Source organism: Salvelinus alpinus, chromosome 16 (assembly GCF_045679555.1).
Source record: "Salvelinus alpinus chromosome 16, SLU_Salpinus.1, whole genome shotgun sequence".
Classification (NCBI taxonomy): domain Eukaryota; kingdom Metazoa; phylum Chordata; class Actinopteri; order Salmoniformes; family Salmonidae; genus Salvelinus; species Salvelinus alpinus.
Window position 1 is genome coordinate 41018129 of NC_092101.1, and position 18846 is coordinate 41036974.

The following is an 18846-nucleotide window of genomic DNA, read 5'->3' on the forward strand; positions in this document are numbered from 1 at the left end:
TCTCCTCTCATCCCCCCAACACATTCCACAGCCATCTGTCTCCCCTGTTTCACACGTTGCTCTCCTCTCATCCCCCCCAACACATTCCAACACATTCCACAGCCATCTGTCTCCCCTGTTTCACACGTTGCTCTCCTCTCATCCCCCCCAACACATTCCAACACATTCCACAGCCATCTGTCTCCCCTGTTTCTCACGTTGCTCTCCTCTCATCCCCCCAACACATTCCACAGCCATCTGTCTCCCCTGTTTCACACGTTGCTCTCCTCTCATCCCCCCAACACATTCCAACACATTCCACAGCTATCTGTCTCCCCTGTTTCACACGTTGCTCTCCTCTCATCCCCCCCAACACATTCCACAGCTATCTGTCTCCCCTGTTTCACACGTTGCTCTCCTCTCATCCCCCCCAACACATTCCAACACATTCCACAGCTATCTGTCTCCCCTGTTTCACACGTTGCTCTAATCTCATCCCCCCCCCAACACATTCCAACACATTCCACAGCCATCTGTCTCCCCTGTTTCACACGTTGCTCTCCTCTCATCCCCCCCAACACATTCCGACACATTCCACAGCCATCTGTCTCCCCTGTTTCACACGTTGCTCTCCTCTCATCCCCCCAACACATTCCACAGCCATCTGTCTCCCCTGTTTCACACGTTGCTCTCCTCTCATCCCCCCCAACACATTCCAACACATTCCACAGCCATCTGTCTCCCCTGTTTCTCACGTTGCTCTCCTCTCATCCCCCCCAACACATTCCAACACATTCCACAGCTATCTGTCTCCCCTGTTTCTCACGTTGCTCTCCTCTCATCCCCCCAACACATTCCATAAATAATGTTCTCTGGGGGTGCACCAGCTCATGCCTTTTATTAGACTGTGTCAGTATTTTGCCACATTCCATATTAGCTAACTCTGACTCTCTGTCTCCCCCTCTGTCACTCCCTCTCCTGTCCTCCATCTCTGTCTCTCCCTGTGCCTCCCTCTCTCTGTCCTGCCCCCCCATCTCTCCCTCTGTCTCTCCCTCTCCTGTCCTCCATCTGTCTCCTCCGCTGTCTCTCCCTCTGTCTCTACCTCTCTCTCTCTTGTCCTCCATCTGTATCTGTCTCTCTCTCCTGTCCTCCATCTCTGCCTCTCCTTCTCACTCCCTCTCTCCTGCCCCCCCACCCCCTGTCTCTCCCTGTCTCTCCATCTCCATCTCTCTCTCCTTCTCTGTCTCCCTCTCTCTCTCCTGTCCTCCATCTCGGTCTCTCTCTCTCCTGTCCTCCATCTGTCTCTCCCCCTCACTCCCTCTCTCCTGTCCTCCATCTGTCTCTCCCCCTCACTCCCTCTCTCCTGTCCTCTCTCTCTCTCTCTCTCTCTCTCTCTCTCTCTCTCTCTCTCTCTCTCTCTCTCTCTCTCTCTCTCTCTCTCTCTCTCTCTCTCTCTCTCTCTCTCTCTCTCTCTCTCTCTCTCTCTCTCTCTGCCTCTTCCTATCCCTCTCTCTCTCTCTCTCTCTCTCTCTCTCTGCCTCTTCCTATCCCTCTCTCTCTCTCCCTCTCTCCTGCCCCCCCACCCCCTGTCTCTGTCTCTCCCTCTCTCTCCTGCTCTCCTGTCCTCCATCTCGGTCTGTCTCTCCCTCTCACTCCCTCTCTCCTGTCCTCCCCCTCTCTCTCCCTCTGCCTCTCACTCTCTCCTGTCCTCCCCCTCTGTCTCTCCCTCTCTCTCCTTTCTCTTCCTATCTCTCTCTCCTGTTATCCCTCTCTCTCCTGTTATCCCTCTCTCTCCCCAGGCCTTTTTTGAGACAGCTAGTATGATGCGGCAGGTCTCCCATAAGCACATCGCCCTGCTCTATGGAGTCTGTGTACGCCACCTTGAGAGTGAGTGTACACACACACACACACACACACACACACACACACACACACACACACACACACACATGACCCTATAAACCTCTCTTCCTGTGCAGTGTTCATACAGGACCTATACTACAGTATTGCAGTAGTAGATCAGCAGATATGATGGGACTTGTCATCATTTATAAATAATTAATTCCCCATGAGCTGTTGACTCGGTATGGAATAGTATGTTGACATAGGTTGAATCTCAAACCGATCACTTTGAGCACTCGATCACTCGATAAAGGACTTAGTGTTCAGTTTGAGATTAATCTATACTGTGCTGTACCCTCTGAACACGATTTACCTGTCTAAACCAGTTAGTGGGAGATGAGTACAGTAATGTAGCTGTACTGTTTTCCCCAACAAAAGACAAACCAGTCTTACTGTTGTGGTAGCCAGGCAGAATATGTTGTGTGTGTGTGTGTTGTTTGAGGCATCCATTCTCAGTGAAATGAAATCAGTTCCAGTCAATAGCATGTGACTTAATGTATCAATCAAATGTATTTCTAAAGCCCTTTTTACATCAGCAGATGTCACAAAGTGCTGTACAGAATTCCAGCCTAAAATCCCAAACAGCAAGCAATGCGGATGTAGAAGCATGGTGGCTAGGAAAAACTCCCTAGAAAGGCAGGAACATAGGAATGTACAGGCTGACTGGGATGTCAATGTGTTTTATCTTGCCTAACTCTCTCCCTTTCCCTCCCTGATTTCCTGTTTCCTTCATCTACCCCTTCGTTCGTGTGTGTGTGTGTGTCAAATCAAATGTTATGCTTCATAAACAACAGGTGTAGATCAACAGTGAAATGCTTACTTATGGGCCCTTTCCAACAAGAGTTAAAGATAAAAAAATAAACACAAGGAATGAATACACAGTAAAATAACGAGTAAAAATAACATGGCTATATACAGGGAGTACCAGTACCGAGTTGATGTGCAGGGGTATGAGGTAATTGAGGTAGCTATGTACATATACAGTGGGGCAAAAAGTATTTAGTCAGCCACCAATTGTGCAAGTTCTCCCACTTAAAAAGATGAGAGAGGCCTGTAATTTTCATCATAGGTACACTTCAACTATGACAGACAAAATTAGAAAAGAAATCCAGAAAATCACATTGTAGGATTTTTTATGAATTTATTTGCAAATTATGGTGGAAAATAAGTATTTGGTCAATAACAAAAGTTTATCTCAATACTTTGTTATATACCCTTTGTTGGCAATGACAGAGGTCAAACGTTTTCTGTAAGTCTTCACAAGGTTTTCACACACTGTTGCTGGTATTTTGGTCCATTCCTCCATGCAGATCTCCTCTAGAGCAGTGATGTTTTGGGGCTGTTGCTGGGCAACACGGACTTTCAACTCCTTCCAAAGATTTTCTATGGGGTTGAGATCTGGAGACTGGCTAGGCCACTCCAGGACCTTGAAATGCTTCTTACGAAGCCACTCCTTCGTTGCCCGGGCGGTGTGTTTGGGATCATTGTCATGCTGAAAGACCCAGCCACGTTTCATCTTCAATGCCCTTGCTGATGGAAGGAGGTTTTCACTCAAAATCTCACGATACATGGCCCCATTCATTCTTTCCTTTACACGGATCAGTCGTCCTGGTCCCTTTGCAGAAAAACAGCCCCAAAGCATGATGTTTCCACCCCCATGCTTCACAGTAGGTATGGTGTTCTTTGGATGCAACTCAGCATTCTTTGTCCTCCAAACACGACGAGTTGAGTTTTTACCAAAAAGTTATATTTTGGTTTCATCTGACCATATGACATTCTCCCAATCTTCTTCTGGATCATCCAAATGCTCTCTAGCAAACTTCAGATGGGCCTGGACATGTACTGGCTTAAGCAGGGGGACACGTCTAGCACTGCAGGATTTGAGTCCCTGGCGGCGTAGTGTGTTACTGATGGTAGGCTTTGTTACTTTGGTCCCAGCTCTCTGCAGGTCATTCACTAGGTCCCCCCGTGTGGTTCTGGGATTTTTGCTCACCGTTCTTGTGATCATTTTGACCCCACGGGGTGAGATCTTGCGTGGAGCCCCAGATCGAGGGCGATTATCAGTGGTCTTGTATGTCTTCCATTTCCTAATAATTGCTCCCACAGTTGATTTCTTCAAACCAAGCTGCTTACCTATTGCAGATTCAGTCTTCCCAGCCTGGTGCAGGTCTACAATTTCTGGTGTCCTTTGACAGCTCTTTGGTCTTGGCCATAGTGGAGTTTGGAGTGTGACTGTTTGAGGTTGTGGACAGGTCTTTTTATACTGATAACAAGTTCAAACAGGTGCCATTAATACAGGTAACGAGTGGAGGACAGAGGAGCCTCTTAAAGAAGAAGTTACAGGTCTGTGAGAGCCAGAAATCTTGCTTGTTTGTAGGTGACCAAATACTTATTTTACACCATAATTTGCAAATAAATTCATAAAAAAAAATTGTTTTCCCTCATTTTGTCTGTCATAGTTGAAGTGTACCTATGATGAAAATTACAGGCCTCTCTCATCTTTTTAAGTGGGAGAACTTGCACAATTGGTGGCTGACTAAATACTTTTTTGCCCCACTGTAGGTAGGGGTAAAGTGACTAGGCAACAGGATAGATAATAGACAGTAGCAGCAGTATACTGTAAGTAGGGGTAAAGTGACTAGGCAACAGGATAGATAATAGACAGTAGCAGCAGTATACTGTAAGTAGGGGTAAAGTGACTAGGCAACATGATAGATAATAGACAGTAGCAGCAGTATACTGTAAGTAGGGGTAAAGTGACTTGGCAACAGGATAGATAATAGACAGTAGTAGCAGCTTATGTGATGGGTGTGAAAGTGTGTGGTGTCAGTAGGCATGGCATGTGTGCGCATGGTGTGTGTGTGTTGGGGTGTCAGTGTATGGGTGTGTGGGTAGAGTCCAGTGTGTGTGTGCATAGAGTCAGTGCAAGAGAGAGAGTGCAAAAATGGGGGTCAATGCAGGTAGTCCTGGTAGCCATTTGATAAGCTATTTAGCAGTCTTGTTTATTAGTCTTATGGCTTGGTGATAGAAGCTGTTCAGGGTCTTGTTGGTTCCAGACTGGTGCATGAGTACCGCTTGCCATGCGGTAGCAGAGAGAACAGTATGGCTTGAGTCTGACCATTTCTTGGGCCTTCCTCTGACACCGACTGGTATAGAGGTCCTGGATGGCAGGGAGCTCGGCCCTAGTGATGTACTTAGCTGTACTCACCACCTCGGTAGAACCTTGCGTTCGAGTGCCTTGCCGTTGCCGTACCAAGCGGTGATGCAAGCAGTCAAGATGCTCTCGATGGTGCAGTGGTAGAACTTTAGGCTGGCCTCCCGAGTGGCGCAGTGTTCTAAGGCTATGCTAAGATTCTGGGTTCGAGTCCAGGTTCTATCGCAGCCGGCCGCGAACGGGAGACCCATGGGGCGGCGCACAATTGGCCCAGCATCGTCCGGGTTAGGGTCTATCCCATCGTGCACTAGCGACTCCTGTGGTGGGCCGGGTGCAGTACACGCTGACACGGTCGCCAGGTGTACGGTGTTTCCTCCGACACATTGGTGCGGCTGGCTTCCAGGTTAAGTGGGCATTGTGTCAAAAAGCAGTGTGGCTTGGTTGGGTTGTGTTTCGGAGGACGCGCGGCTCTCGACCATCGCCTCTCCCGAGTTTGTACGGGAGTTGCAGCGATGACACAAGACTGTAACTACCAATTGGAAACCACGAAATTGGGGATAAAGAGGGGTAAAAATAAAATAAAATGAAGACCTTAAGGCTGCCTCATCATTGTCGGTGATCAGTCCTACCACAGCTGTGTCGTCAGCAAACTTCATAAAGGTGTTGGAGGCGTGCCTAGGCAGCCGGCCGCGAACGGGAGTCGTGCGTGAACAGGGAGTACGGGAAGGGACTAAGCACACACCCCTGAGGGGCACCTTTGTTGATGGTCAAAGTGGCGGATGTGTTGTTTCCTACCCTCACTGCCTGGGGTAGGCCCAGGATCCAGTTGCAGAGGGAGGTGTTCAGTCCCAGGGTCCTGAGAGCACTATGGTGTTGAATGCTGAGATGTAGTCAATGAACAGCATTCTTACATACTGTAGGTAGAGTGCATTTGGAAAGTATTCAGACCCCTTCACTTTTTCCACATTTTGTTAAGTTACAGCCTTATTCTAAAAATGATTAAATAAATGTTTTTCCTCATCAATCTACACACAATACCCCTTGATGACAAAGCGAAAACAGGGTTTTAGTAATTTTTGCAAAAACAGAATGACCTTATTTACATAAGTGTTCAGACCCTTTGCTATGAGATTCAAATTTGAGCTCTGGTGCGTCCTGTTTCCCTTGATCATCCTTGAGATGTTTCTACAACTTGATTGGAGTGCACCTGTGGTAAATTCAATTGATTGGACATGATTTGGAAAGGCACATACCTCCCTATATAAGGTCCCACAGTTGACGCTGCATGTCAGAGCAAAAACCAAACCATGAAGTCAAAGGAATTGTCCGTAGAGCTCTGAGACAGGGTTGTGTCGAGGCACAGATCTGGGGAAGGGTACCAAAAAATGTCTTCAGCATTGAAGGTCCCCAAGAACACAGTGGCCTCCATCATTCTTAAATGGAAGAAGTTTAGAACCACCAAGTGTCTTCCTAGAGCTGGCCGCCCGGCCAAACTGAGCAATCGGGGGAGCAGGGCCTTGGTCAGGGAGGTGATCAAGAACCCGATGGTCACTCTGAAAGAGTTCCTCTGTGGAGATGGGGGAACCTTCCAGAAGAACAACCATCTCTGCAGCACTCCACCAATCAGGCCTTTATGGTAGAGTGGCTAGACAGAAGCCCCTCAGTAAAAGACACATGACAGTCCGCTTGGATTTTGCCAAAAGGCACCTAAAGGACTGTTAGACCATGAGAAACAAGATTCTCTGATCTGAAACCAAGATTGTACTCTTTGGCCTGAATGCCAAGCATCACGTCTGGAGGAAACCTGGCACCATCCCTAAGGTGAAGCATGGTGGTGGCAGCATCTTGCTATGGGGATGTTTTTCAGCAGCAGGGACTGAGAGTCTAGTCAGGATCGAGGGAAAGATAAATCTGCTCCAGAATGCTCAGGACCTCAGACTGGGGTGAAGGTTCACCTCCAAACAGGACAACAACCCTAAGCACACAACCAAGACAAAGCAGAAGTGGCTTCGGGACAAGTCTCTGAATGTTGAGTGGCCCAGCCAGAGCCCGGACTTGAACCCGATCAAACATCTCTGGAGCGACCTGAAAATATCTGTGCAGCGACTCTTCCCATCCAACCTGACAGAGCTTGAGAGGATCAGCAGAGAAGAATGGGAGAAACTCCCCAAATACAGGTGTGCCAAGCTTTAAGCGTCATACACAAGAAGACTCGATGCTGTAATCGCTGCCAAAGGTGCTTCAACAAAGAACTGAATAAAGGGTCTGAATACTTATGCAATGTTACTTTCATTAATTTTTGTAATTTTTTTGGCAAAAAATTCTAAACTATTTTTGCTTTGTCATTAGGGGGTATAGTGTGTAGATTGATAAAGGGGATAAAAAAAAAATACATTTTAGAATAAGGCTGTAACGTAACAAAATATGGAAAAAGTATTTCCGAATGCACTGTATTCCTTTTGTCCAGGTGGGTGAGGGCAGGGTGGAGTGCAATAGAAATTTCATCATCTGTGGATCTGTTGGGGCGGTATGCAAATTGGAGTTGGTCCAGGGTGTCTGTAATGATGGTGTTGATGTGAGCCATGACCCGGCTTTCAAAGCATTTCATGGCTATAGATATGAGTGATACAGGGAAATAGTCATTTCGGCAGATTACCCTTGGGTACAGGCACTATTGTGGTCTGCTTTAAACAACTTGGTATTACAGACCTGGTCAGGGATAGGTTGAAGATGTCAGTGAAGACACATGCCAGCTGGTCAGCGCATGCCCTGAGTACGCGTCCTGGTTTTCTGTCTGGCCCTGCGACCTTGAGAATGTTTAAAGGTCTTACTCACATCGGGTATGGAGAGCGAGATCACACTTTTGTACGGAACAGCTGGTGCTCTCATGCATGGTTTAGTGTTGCTTGCCTCGAAGTGTGTATGTAAATGTGTATTGACTATCTAGCACAGGAGATTGGTGGTACCTTAATTGGGGAGGACAGGCTCATGGTAATGGTTTGAGCGGAATAGGTGGAATGGTATCAAACACATGGTTTGATGCCATTTCATTCACTCTATTCCAGCCATTGTTATGAGCCGTCCTTCCCTCAGCAGCTTCCACTGCCGTCCATGTCTAGGGTTGCACATTTCAGAGGTGGAAACTTTCCATGGGAAATAACGGGAATATATGGGAATTAACAGAAATATATGCAAATTAATATTAATACCATTTAAATGTAGATATTTTTTGCATTGGATATATTTACCATATCATATGGAGACAGATACATAAACCTTTTACCTCATCATAAGTAGACATAATTGCAAATTATTAAATCCTTCCAATAGAAATAACCGATTTAGTGAACTTTAATTAAATGAGTTGACTCTTCACATGGGATGATTACACTGAACAACAAAAGAAAGGGAATATTGAATGATCCCCAATGATCCACCGCATCTCCCAAAAACATACATCTGTAAAAGGATAGTCTAGAAACTAAAGCTTTGGTTGTCTTCCTCTCAGGCTTCCATGTCTTCTCCCTGGACCTCCTCAATGTCCACCTCTTGAACATCAGACTCTGAAGCCTCATCTTCACTGTCACTTTCCAACCCCGTTGAGGATGGCTCGTTGTCAGGCTCAAAAAAACTCAAATTTGCCTGGATGGCCACCAATTTTTCAACCTTTGTATTGGTCAGCCTGTTGCGCGCTTTGGTGTCTGTTCCCAAACAAGGACCAGTTGCGCTTTGAGGCGGCTGATGTTGGTGGGATTTGGAGGATGATGGAGGCAACAGGGGAAAGAGCCTCAGATCCACAAAGTCCCTTCCACCAGGTGGCTGATGAGATATATTTGCACGACTGCCATATTGCATCTCCTTCCCAAAGCCCTTGCTTGGAAGTGTACTTCGCCAGACTGCCAAGAACCTTGCCCTCATCCAGGCCAAGGTGGCGAGACACGGTAGTGATGACACCATAGGCCTTGTTGATCTCTGCACCAGACAGGATACTCTTGCCAGCATACTTGGGGTCCAACATGTATGCTGCGGCGTGTATGGGCTTCAGGCAGACGTCTTCACGCTTTTTGATGTATTTCAGAACTGCAGTTTCCTCTGCTTGGCGCAACAGTGAAGTGGGCAGGGCAGTACGGTTTCTTCTCTTACATCTGCAAGCAGAGTCTGAACATCAGACTGGATGGCATCGTCTCCCTCAATCCGTGCAATGACTACTGCTATAGGTTTCAGGAGTTTCAGGCTGCTTACCACTCTCTCCCAAAATACATAATCCACGAGGATCCTCTTGATGGGGCTGTCCATATCGGCAGACTGTGATATGGCCATTTCTTGGAGAGACACCTTCCCCTCCAAGAGACTTTCAAACATGATGACAACACCACCCCAACAGGTGTTGCTGGGCAGCTTAAATGTGGTGCTCTTATTCTTCTCACTTTGCTTGGTGAGGTAGATTGCTGCTATAACTTGATGACCCTTTACATACCTAACCATTTCCTTTGCTCTCTTGTAGAGTGTATCCATTGTTTTCAGTGCCATGATGTCCTTGAGGAGCAGATTCAATGCATGAGCAGCACAGCCAATGGGTGTGATGTGAGGGTAGGACTCCTCCACTTTAGACCAAGCAGCCTTCATGTTCGCAGCATTGTCTGTCACCAGTGCAAATACCTTCTGTGGTCCAAGGTCATTGATGACTGCCTTCAGCTCATCTGCAATGTAGAAACTGGTGTGTCTGTGTATTGTTAAGCACATTTCTACTCCTGAATACTGGTTGAAGGGTGGAGATGATGTAGTTAATTATTCCTTGCCCAAGAACATTCAAGCACCCATCAGAAATGATTGCAATACAGTCTGCTTTCTCTATGATTTGCTTGACCTTCACTTGCACTCTGCATCCAGCAAATGAGTAGATCAAGCATGTCTGGTTGGAGGGGTGTATGCTGGGTGAAGAACATTCAGAAATCTCTTCAAATACACATTGCCAGTGAGCATCAGAGGTGAACCAGTTGCATACACAGCTCGAGCAAGACATTCATCACCATTTCTCTGACTATGTTCCTCCATTGAGTCAAAAAAACGTCTGATTCCAGGAGGACCATGAGCTGTTGCCGATAAGGTGTCTGATTCATCATGTTCACCTCGAATAGAAGTAGAGGGACTTTTGTCAGAGGTTGCTTGTTTTGTGAGCGCTGAGGGAACTTTATGCACTTGGCCAGATGATTATGCATCTTTGTTGCATTCTTCACATATGATTTGGCAAATGTACACAGATTTTCCTTCTACATTAGCTGCAGTGAAATGTCTCCACACATCAGATAGTGCCTGTGGCATTTTCCTGTAAATATCAGGGAAAAAAACAAATACAATTCCATGTACAGATAAATAGTTAAGCAGTTAGATTAAACAACTCCTTTGTAAGATACTTTTTTTTTAATGAAACATGTATGGAAACAGGTGAATTAACACTCCTCAGTTAGCAGGCTCAAGCAAGCTAAAACACACATTGTAGCAAAAACTAACTAGCAGAAATTGTTAAGTTAGAAATTATTTAAACACACTTTGCTGTAGGCTCTATTTACTAGTTAACAAAAAATAATGTATGTAATATAAAATATTTTCACCCCACCCAGTATTGTAATCAGATCTTACCAGAAAACATGTAGTCCTTGGCTCAGACAGTGTAGTAGTGTGGGCTCAATAGCATCTCATTAGTGTGCAATATCTTGAGAATCAGCTGTACATGTGATGGAAGAGTGCACTGCAAGAATGCACAGTGCATGCAGAGGGTTGCAATTACATTGAATTGGGGATAGTTTAACCAAAATATGCTACAAGACCTAGAATTGCCTTATGAGTATCCCACAAAAAGGTTCACGGTTATAAGCTAACTTTTTTTTGATGAATTTATGCTAAATTCCCCAAATTCCTGGGCTTGACTTCCCATGGAAAAATTCCGGAAATGTACCGGAAAGTTTCCGACCCTTTGCAACCCTATCCATGTCTCTCTCTCTCTCTCCCAGATATCATGGTGGAGGAGTTTGTCCAGTTAGGTCCGTTGGATGTGTTCATGCGGAGACAATGCAGTCCTCTCAGTACACCATGGAAGTTCCAGGTGGCCAAACAACTGGCCAGCGCTCTCAGCTACCTGGTAAGAAAAACACACTCTGAAATGTCTTCAACCTCTTTGTTATAGCAAGCCTAAATAAGTTCAGGAGTAAAAATGTGCTTAACAAGTCACATAATAATTGCATGGACTCTGTGTTTAACATAATTTTTTTTTATGACTACCTCATCTCTGTACCCCACACATACACTCATCTGTAAGGTCCCTCAGTTCGAGTTGTGAATTTCAAACAGATTCAACCATGAAGTCCAGGGAGGTTTTCCAATGCCTCCCAAATAAGGGCACCTATTGGTAGACGTTGGAAAAAAAGCAGACACTGAATATCCCTTTGAACATGGTGAAGTTATTAATTACACTTTGGATGGTGTATCAAAACACCCAGTCACTACAAAGATACAGGCGTCCTTCCTAACTCAGTTGCCAGAGAGGAAGAAAACCACTCAGTGATTTCACCATGAAGCCAATGGTGGCTTTAAAAAAGTTAGAGCTGAATGGCTGTGATAGGAGAAAACTGAGGATGGATCCACAACATTGTAGTTACTTCACAATACTAACCTGAATGACAAAGTGAAAAGAAGGAAGCCTGAACAGAATAAAAATATTCCAAAACATGCATCCTGTTTGCAATAAGGCACTAAAGTAAAACTGTAAAGAAATTGTTAAAGAAATATCCTGAATACAAAGCGTTATGTTTGGGGTAAATCCAACACAACACATCACTGAGTACCACTCTTCATATTTTCAAGCATGGTGGTGGGTGCATTAGGTTATGGATTTGCTTGTCATTGGCAAGGATAATAAGCGTAATGGAGCTAAGCACAGGCAAAATCTGAGAGGAAAATCTGGTTGTCTGCTTTCCAACAGACATTGGGAGACAATTTCACCTTTCAGCAGGACAATAACCTAAAACACAAGCCAAGTATACACTGGAGTTGCTTACCAAGGCAACATTAAATGTTCCTGAGTGGCTTAGTTACAGTTTGACTTAAATCGTCTTGAAAATCTATGGCAACAACCAACTAGACAAAGCTTGAAGAATTTATTTAAGAATAATGTGCAAATATTGTACAATCCAGGTGTGCAAAGCTCTTAGAGACTATCTCTGTCTCTGTCTGTGTAGGAGGATAAGAAGCTAGTGCATGGCTTTGTGTGTACCAAGAACATCCTGCTAGCCAGAGACGGAGTGGACAGTGAGGGAGGACCCTTCATCAAACTCAGCGACCCCGGCATACCCATCACTGTGTTGACCAGAGAGGGTAAGACTTCATTGAATCATTTTGTTTGGCAAATGATGCACATTGAGTGCAAGACAACCATCATGTTCCATTTCCATTTGTGTTGTTATCCAGAGCAGCGTATCTTATTTTGCAGATGTGTAGGGATCCACTTTGAGTTCAGATAGGACAAAGGCTCAATTTGAGATTGTAGAATTTATTGTACAGTATCTTGTACAGAGTTCTGAAAGGTTTGTGGCCCAGGAGAATGTTTTTGGGAACAAGACTATACAAGGGCACAGCTCACATTCCATATTTCCCCTCAATGGCATATTTATGTTTGGTAAACATTTACTGTGTTTGTGGCTGAGTGAAGACAGTTAAACAGACCAAACAGTGTTAATGTCCACTGGGACCACTGGGTCTGACAGATGGGAACACTCTCCCTCCCTCCCTCTCTTTGTTACTGGCATGGTAGGGCTGTGGATTCCTGTCAGCTGGAAGTGACGTCAGGGCTTGTGGGAAGAACTTGGAGACAGTCAGAGAGAGGGGGTTAGAGATGGAGACAGTCAGAGAGAGGGGGTTAGAGATGGAGACCGTCAGTTAGAGGGGGTTGGAGATGGAGACAGTCAGAGAGAGAGGGTTACAGATGGAGAGAGGGGGTTAGAGATGGAGAGAGGGGGTTAGAGATGGAGACAGTCAGAGAGGGGGGGTTAGAGATGGAGATATGGGGTTAGAGATGGAGACAGTCAGAGAGAGAGGGTTAGAGATGGAGAGAGGGGGTTATAAATGGAGAGAGGGGGTTAGAGATGGAGAGAGAGGGTTAGAGATGGAGACGGTTAGAGATGGAGACAGTCAGAGAGAGAGGGTTAGAGATGGAGACAGTCAGAGAGAGAGGGTTAGAGATGGAGACAGTCAGAGAGAGAGGGTTAGAGATGGAGAGAGGGGGTTATAGATGGAGAGAGGGGGTTAGAGATGGATACAGTCAGAGAGAGAGGGTTAGAGATGGAGACAGTCAGAGAGAGAGGGTTACTTTACTGTAATACAGTAAAGGTGTCAGTGAGGAAAGACAGGACTACAGACATATTAAAAATGACAAACTCCTTCCCCAAACAGATGAGGGTTCATTATCGTGTGTTCACTACAATAGTGTTTTGGTTTCTGCACCGCATGTGACTGTTTGTTTGTGTTATGTTTGTACTGTGTTTACATACACATACCGTGTGTGTGTGTGTGTGTGTGTGTGTGTGTGTGTGTGTGTGTGTGTGTGTGTGTGTGTGTGTGTGTGTGTGTGTGTGTGTGTGTGTGTGTGTGTGTGTGTGTGTGTGTGTGTGTGTGTGTGTTGTGTGTGTCAACCTGCAGAGTGTGTGGACCGGATCCCCTGGATTGCTCCAGAGTGTGTGAAGGACTCTGCCAACCTGAGTGTAGCGGCTGATAAATGGGGCTTCGGCACAACACTGTGGGAGATCTGCTATGACGGAGAAGTGCCTCTCAAAGACAAGAAACTCACAGAGGTATATACTATATACACACACGCACACCTTAATCCACTTTATCCTACACCCTCACACATATCTATGCCATGTATTGCCAGTTTGGACACAAAGTATCAGATACCCTTAAGCTACTCTCTCTCTCCCCGTCCCCCCTCTCGCCCCCCTGTCCCTACCCCTCCCTCTCTCTCTCCCTCACCTCCCTCCCTCTCTCTCTCCCTGAGCAGAAAGAGAGGTTCTATGCAGCAGAGTGTCAGTTAGCTACTCCAGACTGCAAAGAGCTGGCTGAACTGATGACCCATTGTATGACCTTCGACCCCCGCAAACGCCCGTTCTTCAGGGCCATCGTCAGAGACATAGACACCCTGGAGGAACAGAGTACGTGTGTGTGTGTCAGTGAGCAGTAGCAGTGCATGGGTACAATCACTGGGGAAGTGAGAAAAAAAAAAACATGCTGACTCACCCTACTTGTAGAGAAACACCAATGACAACCTCCTCGTTCATGTTGCCGAAACATTTAGCTTTTGTTGTCCTAAGCTACCTGGCTAAAATGCTTGCTAGCTATCCTAACTTCCTTTCATTACCTGGCAACGATGCGCCAGGCCAGCTAGTTAATATTAGTCTAAATAACTAGCTAGCTACATTGAACTTCCATCCTCTCAGGCCAGGGGCACAATTATGGTTGGATCATTGGCCAGAATGAAGTAAAACCAAATCGCTATCTCCATCCATGGCTAATTGAAGAAAGAGACAATTGTCACTAGCTAGCTAGCCACCGGAGGACCACAACACAAGGAGATGCAACAATTATATATTTTTTTGTAAATTACGTTTTGCTTTTGGTGTGAATCCAAACTGGCTTCCCTTGACACTTTTTTTTTTTTTGGCACGCCAGGACCATTCACAGTTTAGCTCAATGCTGATTGGCTAATATTATTTAAAAAATGTAAGTAAGGGAGGCCAAATGCTCGCTGGCTTCTCTTGCATTCAATGCTACGGGCGGCAACGATGTCATTCCCTTTTTGCCCAGACAGCATCAGATAGATGGCCTACATATACTGAGAAAGAGGGCCGCTGTTGTGTTCGCTCGGATGCTTTCTCCAGTGAGATACATTAACTTCTCTGGGAAATGTGGGACGCTAACGTCCCACTTGGCCAAAAGCCAGTAAAAATGCAGAGCGCCAAATTCAAAATAAATTACTATAAAAATCAAACTTTCATGAAATCACACATGAAAGACACCAACTTAAAGCTATACTTGTTGTGAATCCAGCCAACATGTCTGATTTCAAAAAGGATTTACGGCGAAAGCACATCAAACGATTATGTTAGGTCAGTACATAGCCACAGAAAAACACAGCCATTTTTCCAGCCAAAGAGAGGAGTAACAAAAAGCAGAAATAGAGATAAAATTAATCACTAACCTTTGATGATCTTCATCAGATGACACTCATAGGACTTCATGTTACACAATACATGTATGTTTTGTTCGGTAAAGTTCATATTTATATCCAAAAATCTGAGTTTAGGCGGGAAGCTACTGTCTCACTTAGCCAAAAGCCAGAGAAAATGCAGCGCGCCATATTCAAATAAGTTACTATAAAAATCAAACTTTCATTAAATCACAGATGAAAGATACCAAATTAAAGCTACACTGGTTGTGAATCCAGCCAACATGTCAGAATTCAAATAGGCTTTTCGGCGAAAGCAAACGATGCTATTATCTGAGGATAGCATCATAGTAAACAGAGAGAGAAGCATATTTCAACCCTGCAGGCGCGACACAAAACGCAGAAATAAAAATATAATTCATGCCTTACCTTTGACGAGCTTCTGTTGTTGGCACTCCAATATGTCCCATAAACATCACAAATGGTCCTTTTTGTAATTCCGTCGATATATATCCAAAATGTCAATTTATTTGGCGCGTTTGATCCAGAAAAACACCGGTTCCAAATTGTGAAACGTGACTACAAAATATCTCAAAAGTTACCTGTAAAATTTGCCAAAACATTTCAAACTACTTTTGTAATACAACTTTAGGTAATTTTTTACGTAAATAATCTATAAAATTGAAGACGGGATGATCTGTGTTCAATACAGGATTAAAACAAACTGTAGTTAGCCTTCTGGTCATGCGCCTCTAACAAACAGGACACAACAAGTGACCCTGATTCAAAATGGCCGTACTTCTTCATTACACAAAGGAAAAACCCTCAACCAATTTCTAAAGACTGTTGACATCCAGTGGAAGCGGTAGGAACTGAAAGAAGGTCAATTAGAAATCTGTATTCCCAATGAAAATCCATTGAAAAGAGAGTGACCTCAACAACAACAAAAAATCTGAATGGTTTGTCCTCGGGGTTTCGCCTGCTAAATAAGTTCTGTTATACTCTCAGACATGATTCAAACAGTTTTAGAAACTTCAGAGTGTTTTCTATCCAAATCTACTAACAATATGCATATCTTATCTTCTGGGGATGAGTAGCTGGCAGTTTAATTTGGGTATGCTTTTCATCCAAACGTGAAAATGCTGCCCCCTATCCTAGAGAAGTTAAGCCTCTTTCGAATTGAAGGAAAATTATGAAACAGAGAGAGATGGCAGCTGTTTCTCAGCGCTAGCTAGAGAGAGAGATTGCAAGAGTGTGTGTATGAGTGTTGTGGAGTTCACTGGGTTCACGCTCCACAGCTCCCCCTAAACTGGGCCCCATGGATATAAATATTGCCTCAATACTCCCACATGGTGGCTAGAATGAGGTACTGCTGTCATGTCGCAGTTAGACATCCATCATACTGGTGCTGTTGCTTAGCTGAATAAACTCACTGTGTATGTTGTCAGTGTGTAACAATGTGTGTGTATGTTGTCAGTGTGCAACAATGTGTGTGTATGTTGTCAGTGTGTGTGTGTATTGTCAGTGTGTAACAGTGTGTATCCCTCCATCAGACCCCTCTATCAAGCCTGTACCCACTCTGGAGGTCGACCCCACTGTGTTCGAGAAGAGGTTCCTCAAGAAGATTCGAGATTTAGGAGAGGTAACACACGTGTGTGTTTGACCATGCCAGAGACCGTGTGCATATGCAAGTAATGTTAATGTTTATGTGAGTATGATGTGATACGAATGTTCTGTGTGTGTGTGTGTGTGTGTGTGTGTGTGTGTGTGTGTGTGTGTGTGTGTGTGTAGGGTCACTTTGGCAAGGTGGAGCTGTGTCGGTATGACCCCAGAGGGGACCGGACAGGGGAGCTGGTAGCAGTGAAGAGTTTAAAGCCAGAGAACAGAGAGGAACAGAGCAGCAACCTCTGGTGTGAGATAGGAATCCTTAAAGAACTTTACCACCACAACATTGTCAAGTACAAAGGCATCTGTCAGGAGGAGGGTGAGCAGAGTATACGCACACACGCACACACACGTATACACACACACACCTACCTACTGAACACACACCTTCTGCTTTGCCTCACTCCATCCTCTCTATCTGTCTGTGTGCAGGAGGCAGAGCCATCAAGTTGATCATGGAGTACCTGCCTGCTGGCAGTCTGAAGGAGTACCTCCCCCGCAACAAAAGCCAGACCAGCCTGAAGACTCTGCTCAGTTACGCTGTCCAGATCTGTCAGGTACTTTAACACTAGCGCCGCTACCTAACATACCCCTAACACTAGCGCCGCTACCTAACATACCCCTAACACTAGCGCCGCTGCCTAACATACCCCTAACACTAGCGCCGCTGCCTAACATACCCCTTACTCTAGCGCCGCTGCCTAACATACCCCTAACACTAGCGCCGCTGCCTAACATACCCCTTACTCTAGCGCCGCTGCCTAACATACCCCTAACACTAGCGCCGCTACCTAACATACCCCTAACACTAGCACCGCTACCTAACATACCCCTAACACTAGCGCCGCTGCCTAACATACCCCTTACTCTAGCGCCGCTGCCTAACATACCCCTAACACTAGCGCCGCTGCCTAACATACCCCTTACTCTAGCGCCGCTGCCTAACATACCCCTAACACTAGCGCCGCTGCCTAACATACCCCTAACACTAGCGCCGCTGCCTAACATACCCCTAACACTAGCGCCGCTACCTAACATACCCCTAACACTAGCGCCGCTGCCTAACATACCCCTAACACTAGCGCCGCTACCTAACATACCCCTAACACTAGCGCCGCTACCTAACATACCCCTAACACTAGCGCCGCTGCCTAACATACCCCTAACACTAGGACCGCTGCCTAACAGCACCGCTGCCTAACCCCTAACACCGCTGCCTAACAGCACCGCTGCCTAACCCCTAACACTAGCGACGCTACCTAACATACCCCTAACACTAGCGCCGCTACCTAACATACCCCTAACACTAGCGCCGCTACCTAACATACCCCTAACACTAGCGCCGCTACCTAACATACCCCTAACACTAGCACCGCTGCCTAACATACCCCTAACACTAGCACCGCTACCTAACATACCCCTAACACTAGCGCCGCTACCTAACATACCCCTAACACTAGCGCCGCTACCTAACATACCCCTAACACTAGCGCCGCTACCTAACATACCCCTAACACTAGCGCCGCTGCCTAACATACCCCTAACACTAGCACCGCTGCCTAACATACCCCTAACACTAGCGCCGCTACCTAACATACCTCTAACACTAGCGCCGCTGCCTAACATACCCCTAACACTAGCGCCGCTACCTAACATACCCCTAACACTAGCGCCGCTACCTAACATACCCCTAACACTAGCACCGCTACCTAACATACCCCTAACACTAGCACCGCTACCTAACATACCCCTAACACTAGCACCGCTACCTAACATACCCCTAACACTAGCACCGCTACCTAACATACCCCTAACACTAGCACCGCTACCTAACATACCCCTAACACTAGCACCGCTACCTAACATACCCCTAACACTAGCGCCGCTACCTAACATACCCCTAACACTAGCACCGCTACCTAACATACCCCTA

General features: G+C 45.8%; 1 protein-coding gene across 1 annotated transcript in view; it reads left to right on the plus strand.

Annotated features, from left to right (window-relative positions):
- Positions 1 to 18846, plus strand: part of jak1 (Janus kinase 1) — a 78006-nt gene that overhangs the window by 47445 nt on the left and 11715 nt on the right. The window contains exons 13-20 of the mRNA XM_071346241.1: positions 1779 to 1866; positions 11047 to 11174; positions 12271 to 12406; positions 13727 to 13878; positions 14085 to 14235; positions 16802 to 16890; positions 17040 to 17232; positions 17346 to 17470. Of these exons, the coding sequence (XP_071202342.1) occupies positions 1779 to 1866; positions 11047 to 11174; positions 12271 to 12406; positions 13727 to 13878; positions 14085 to 14235; positions 16802 to 16890; positions 17040 to 17232; positions 17346 to 17470 (1062 nt within the window). The remainder of the gene's footprint in view (positions 1 to 1778; positions 1867 to 11046; positions 11175 to 12270; positions 12407 to 13726; positions 13879 to 14084; positions 14236 to 16801; positions 16891 to 17039; positions 17233 to 17345; positions 17471 to 18846) is intronic.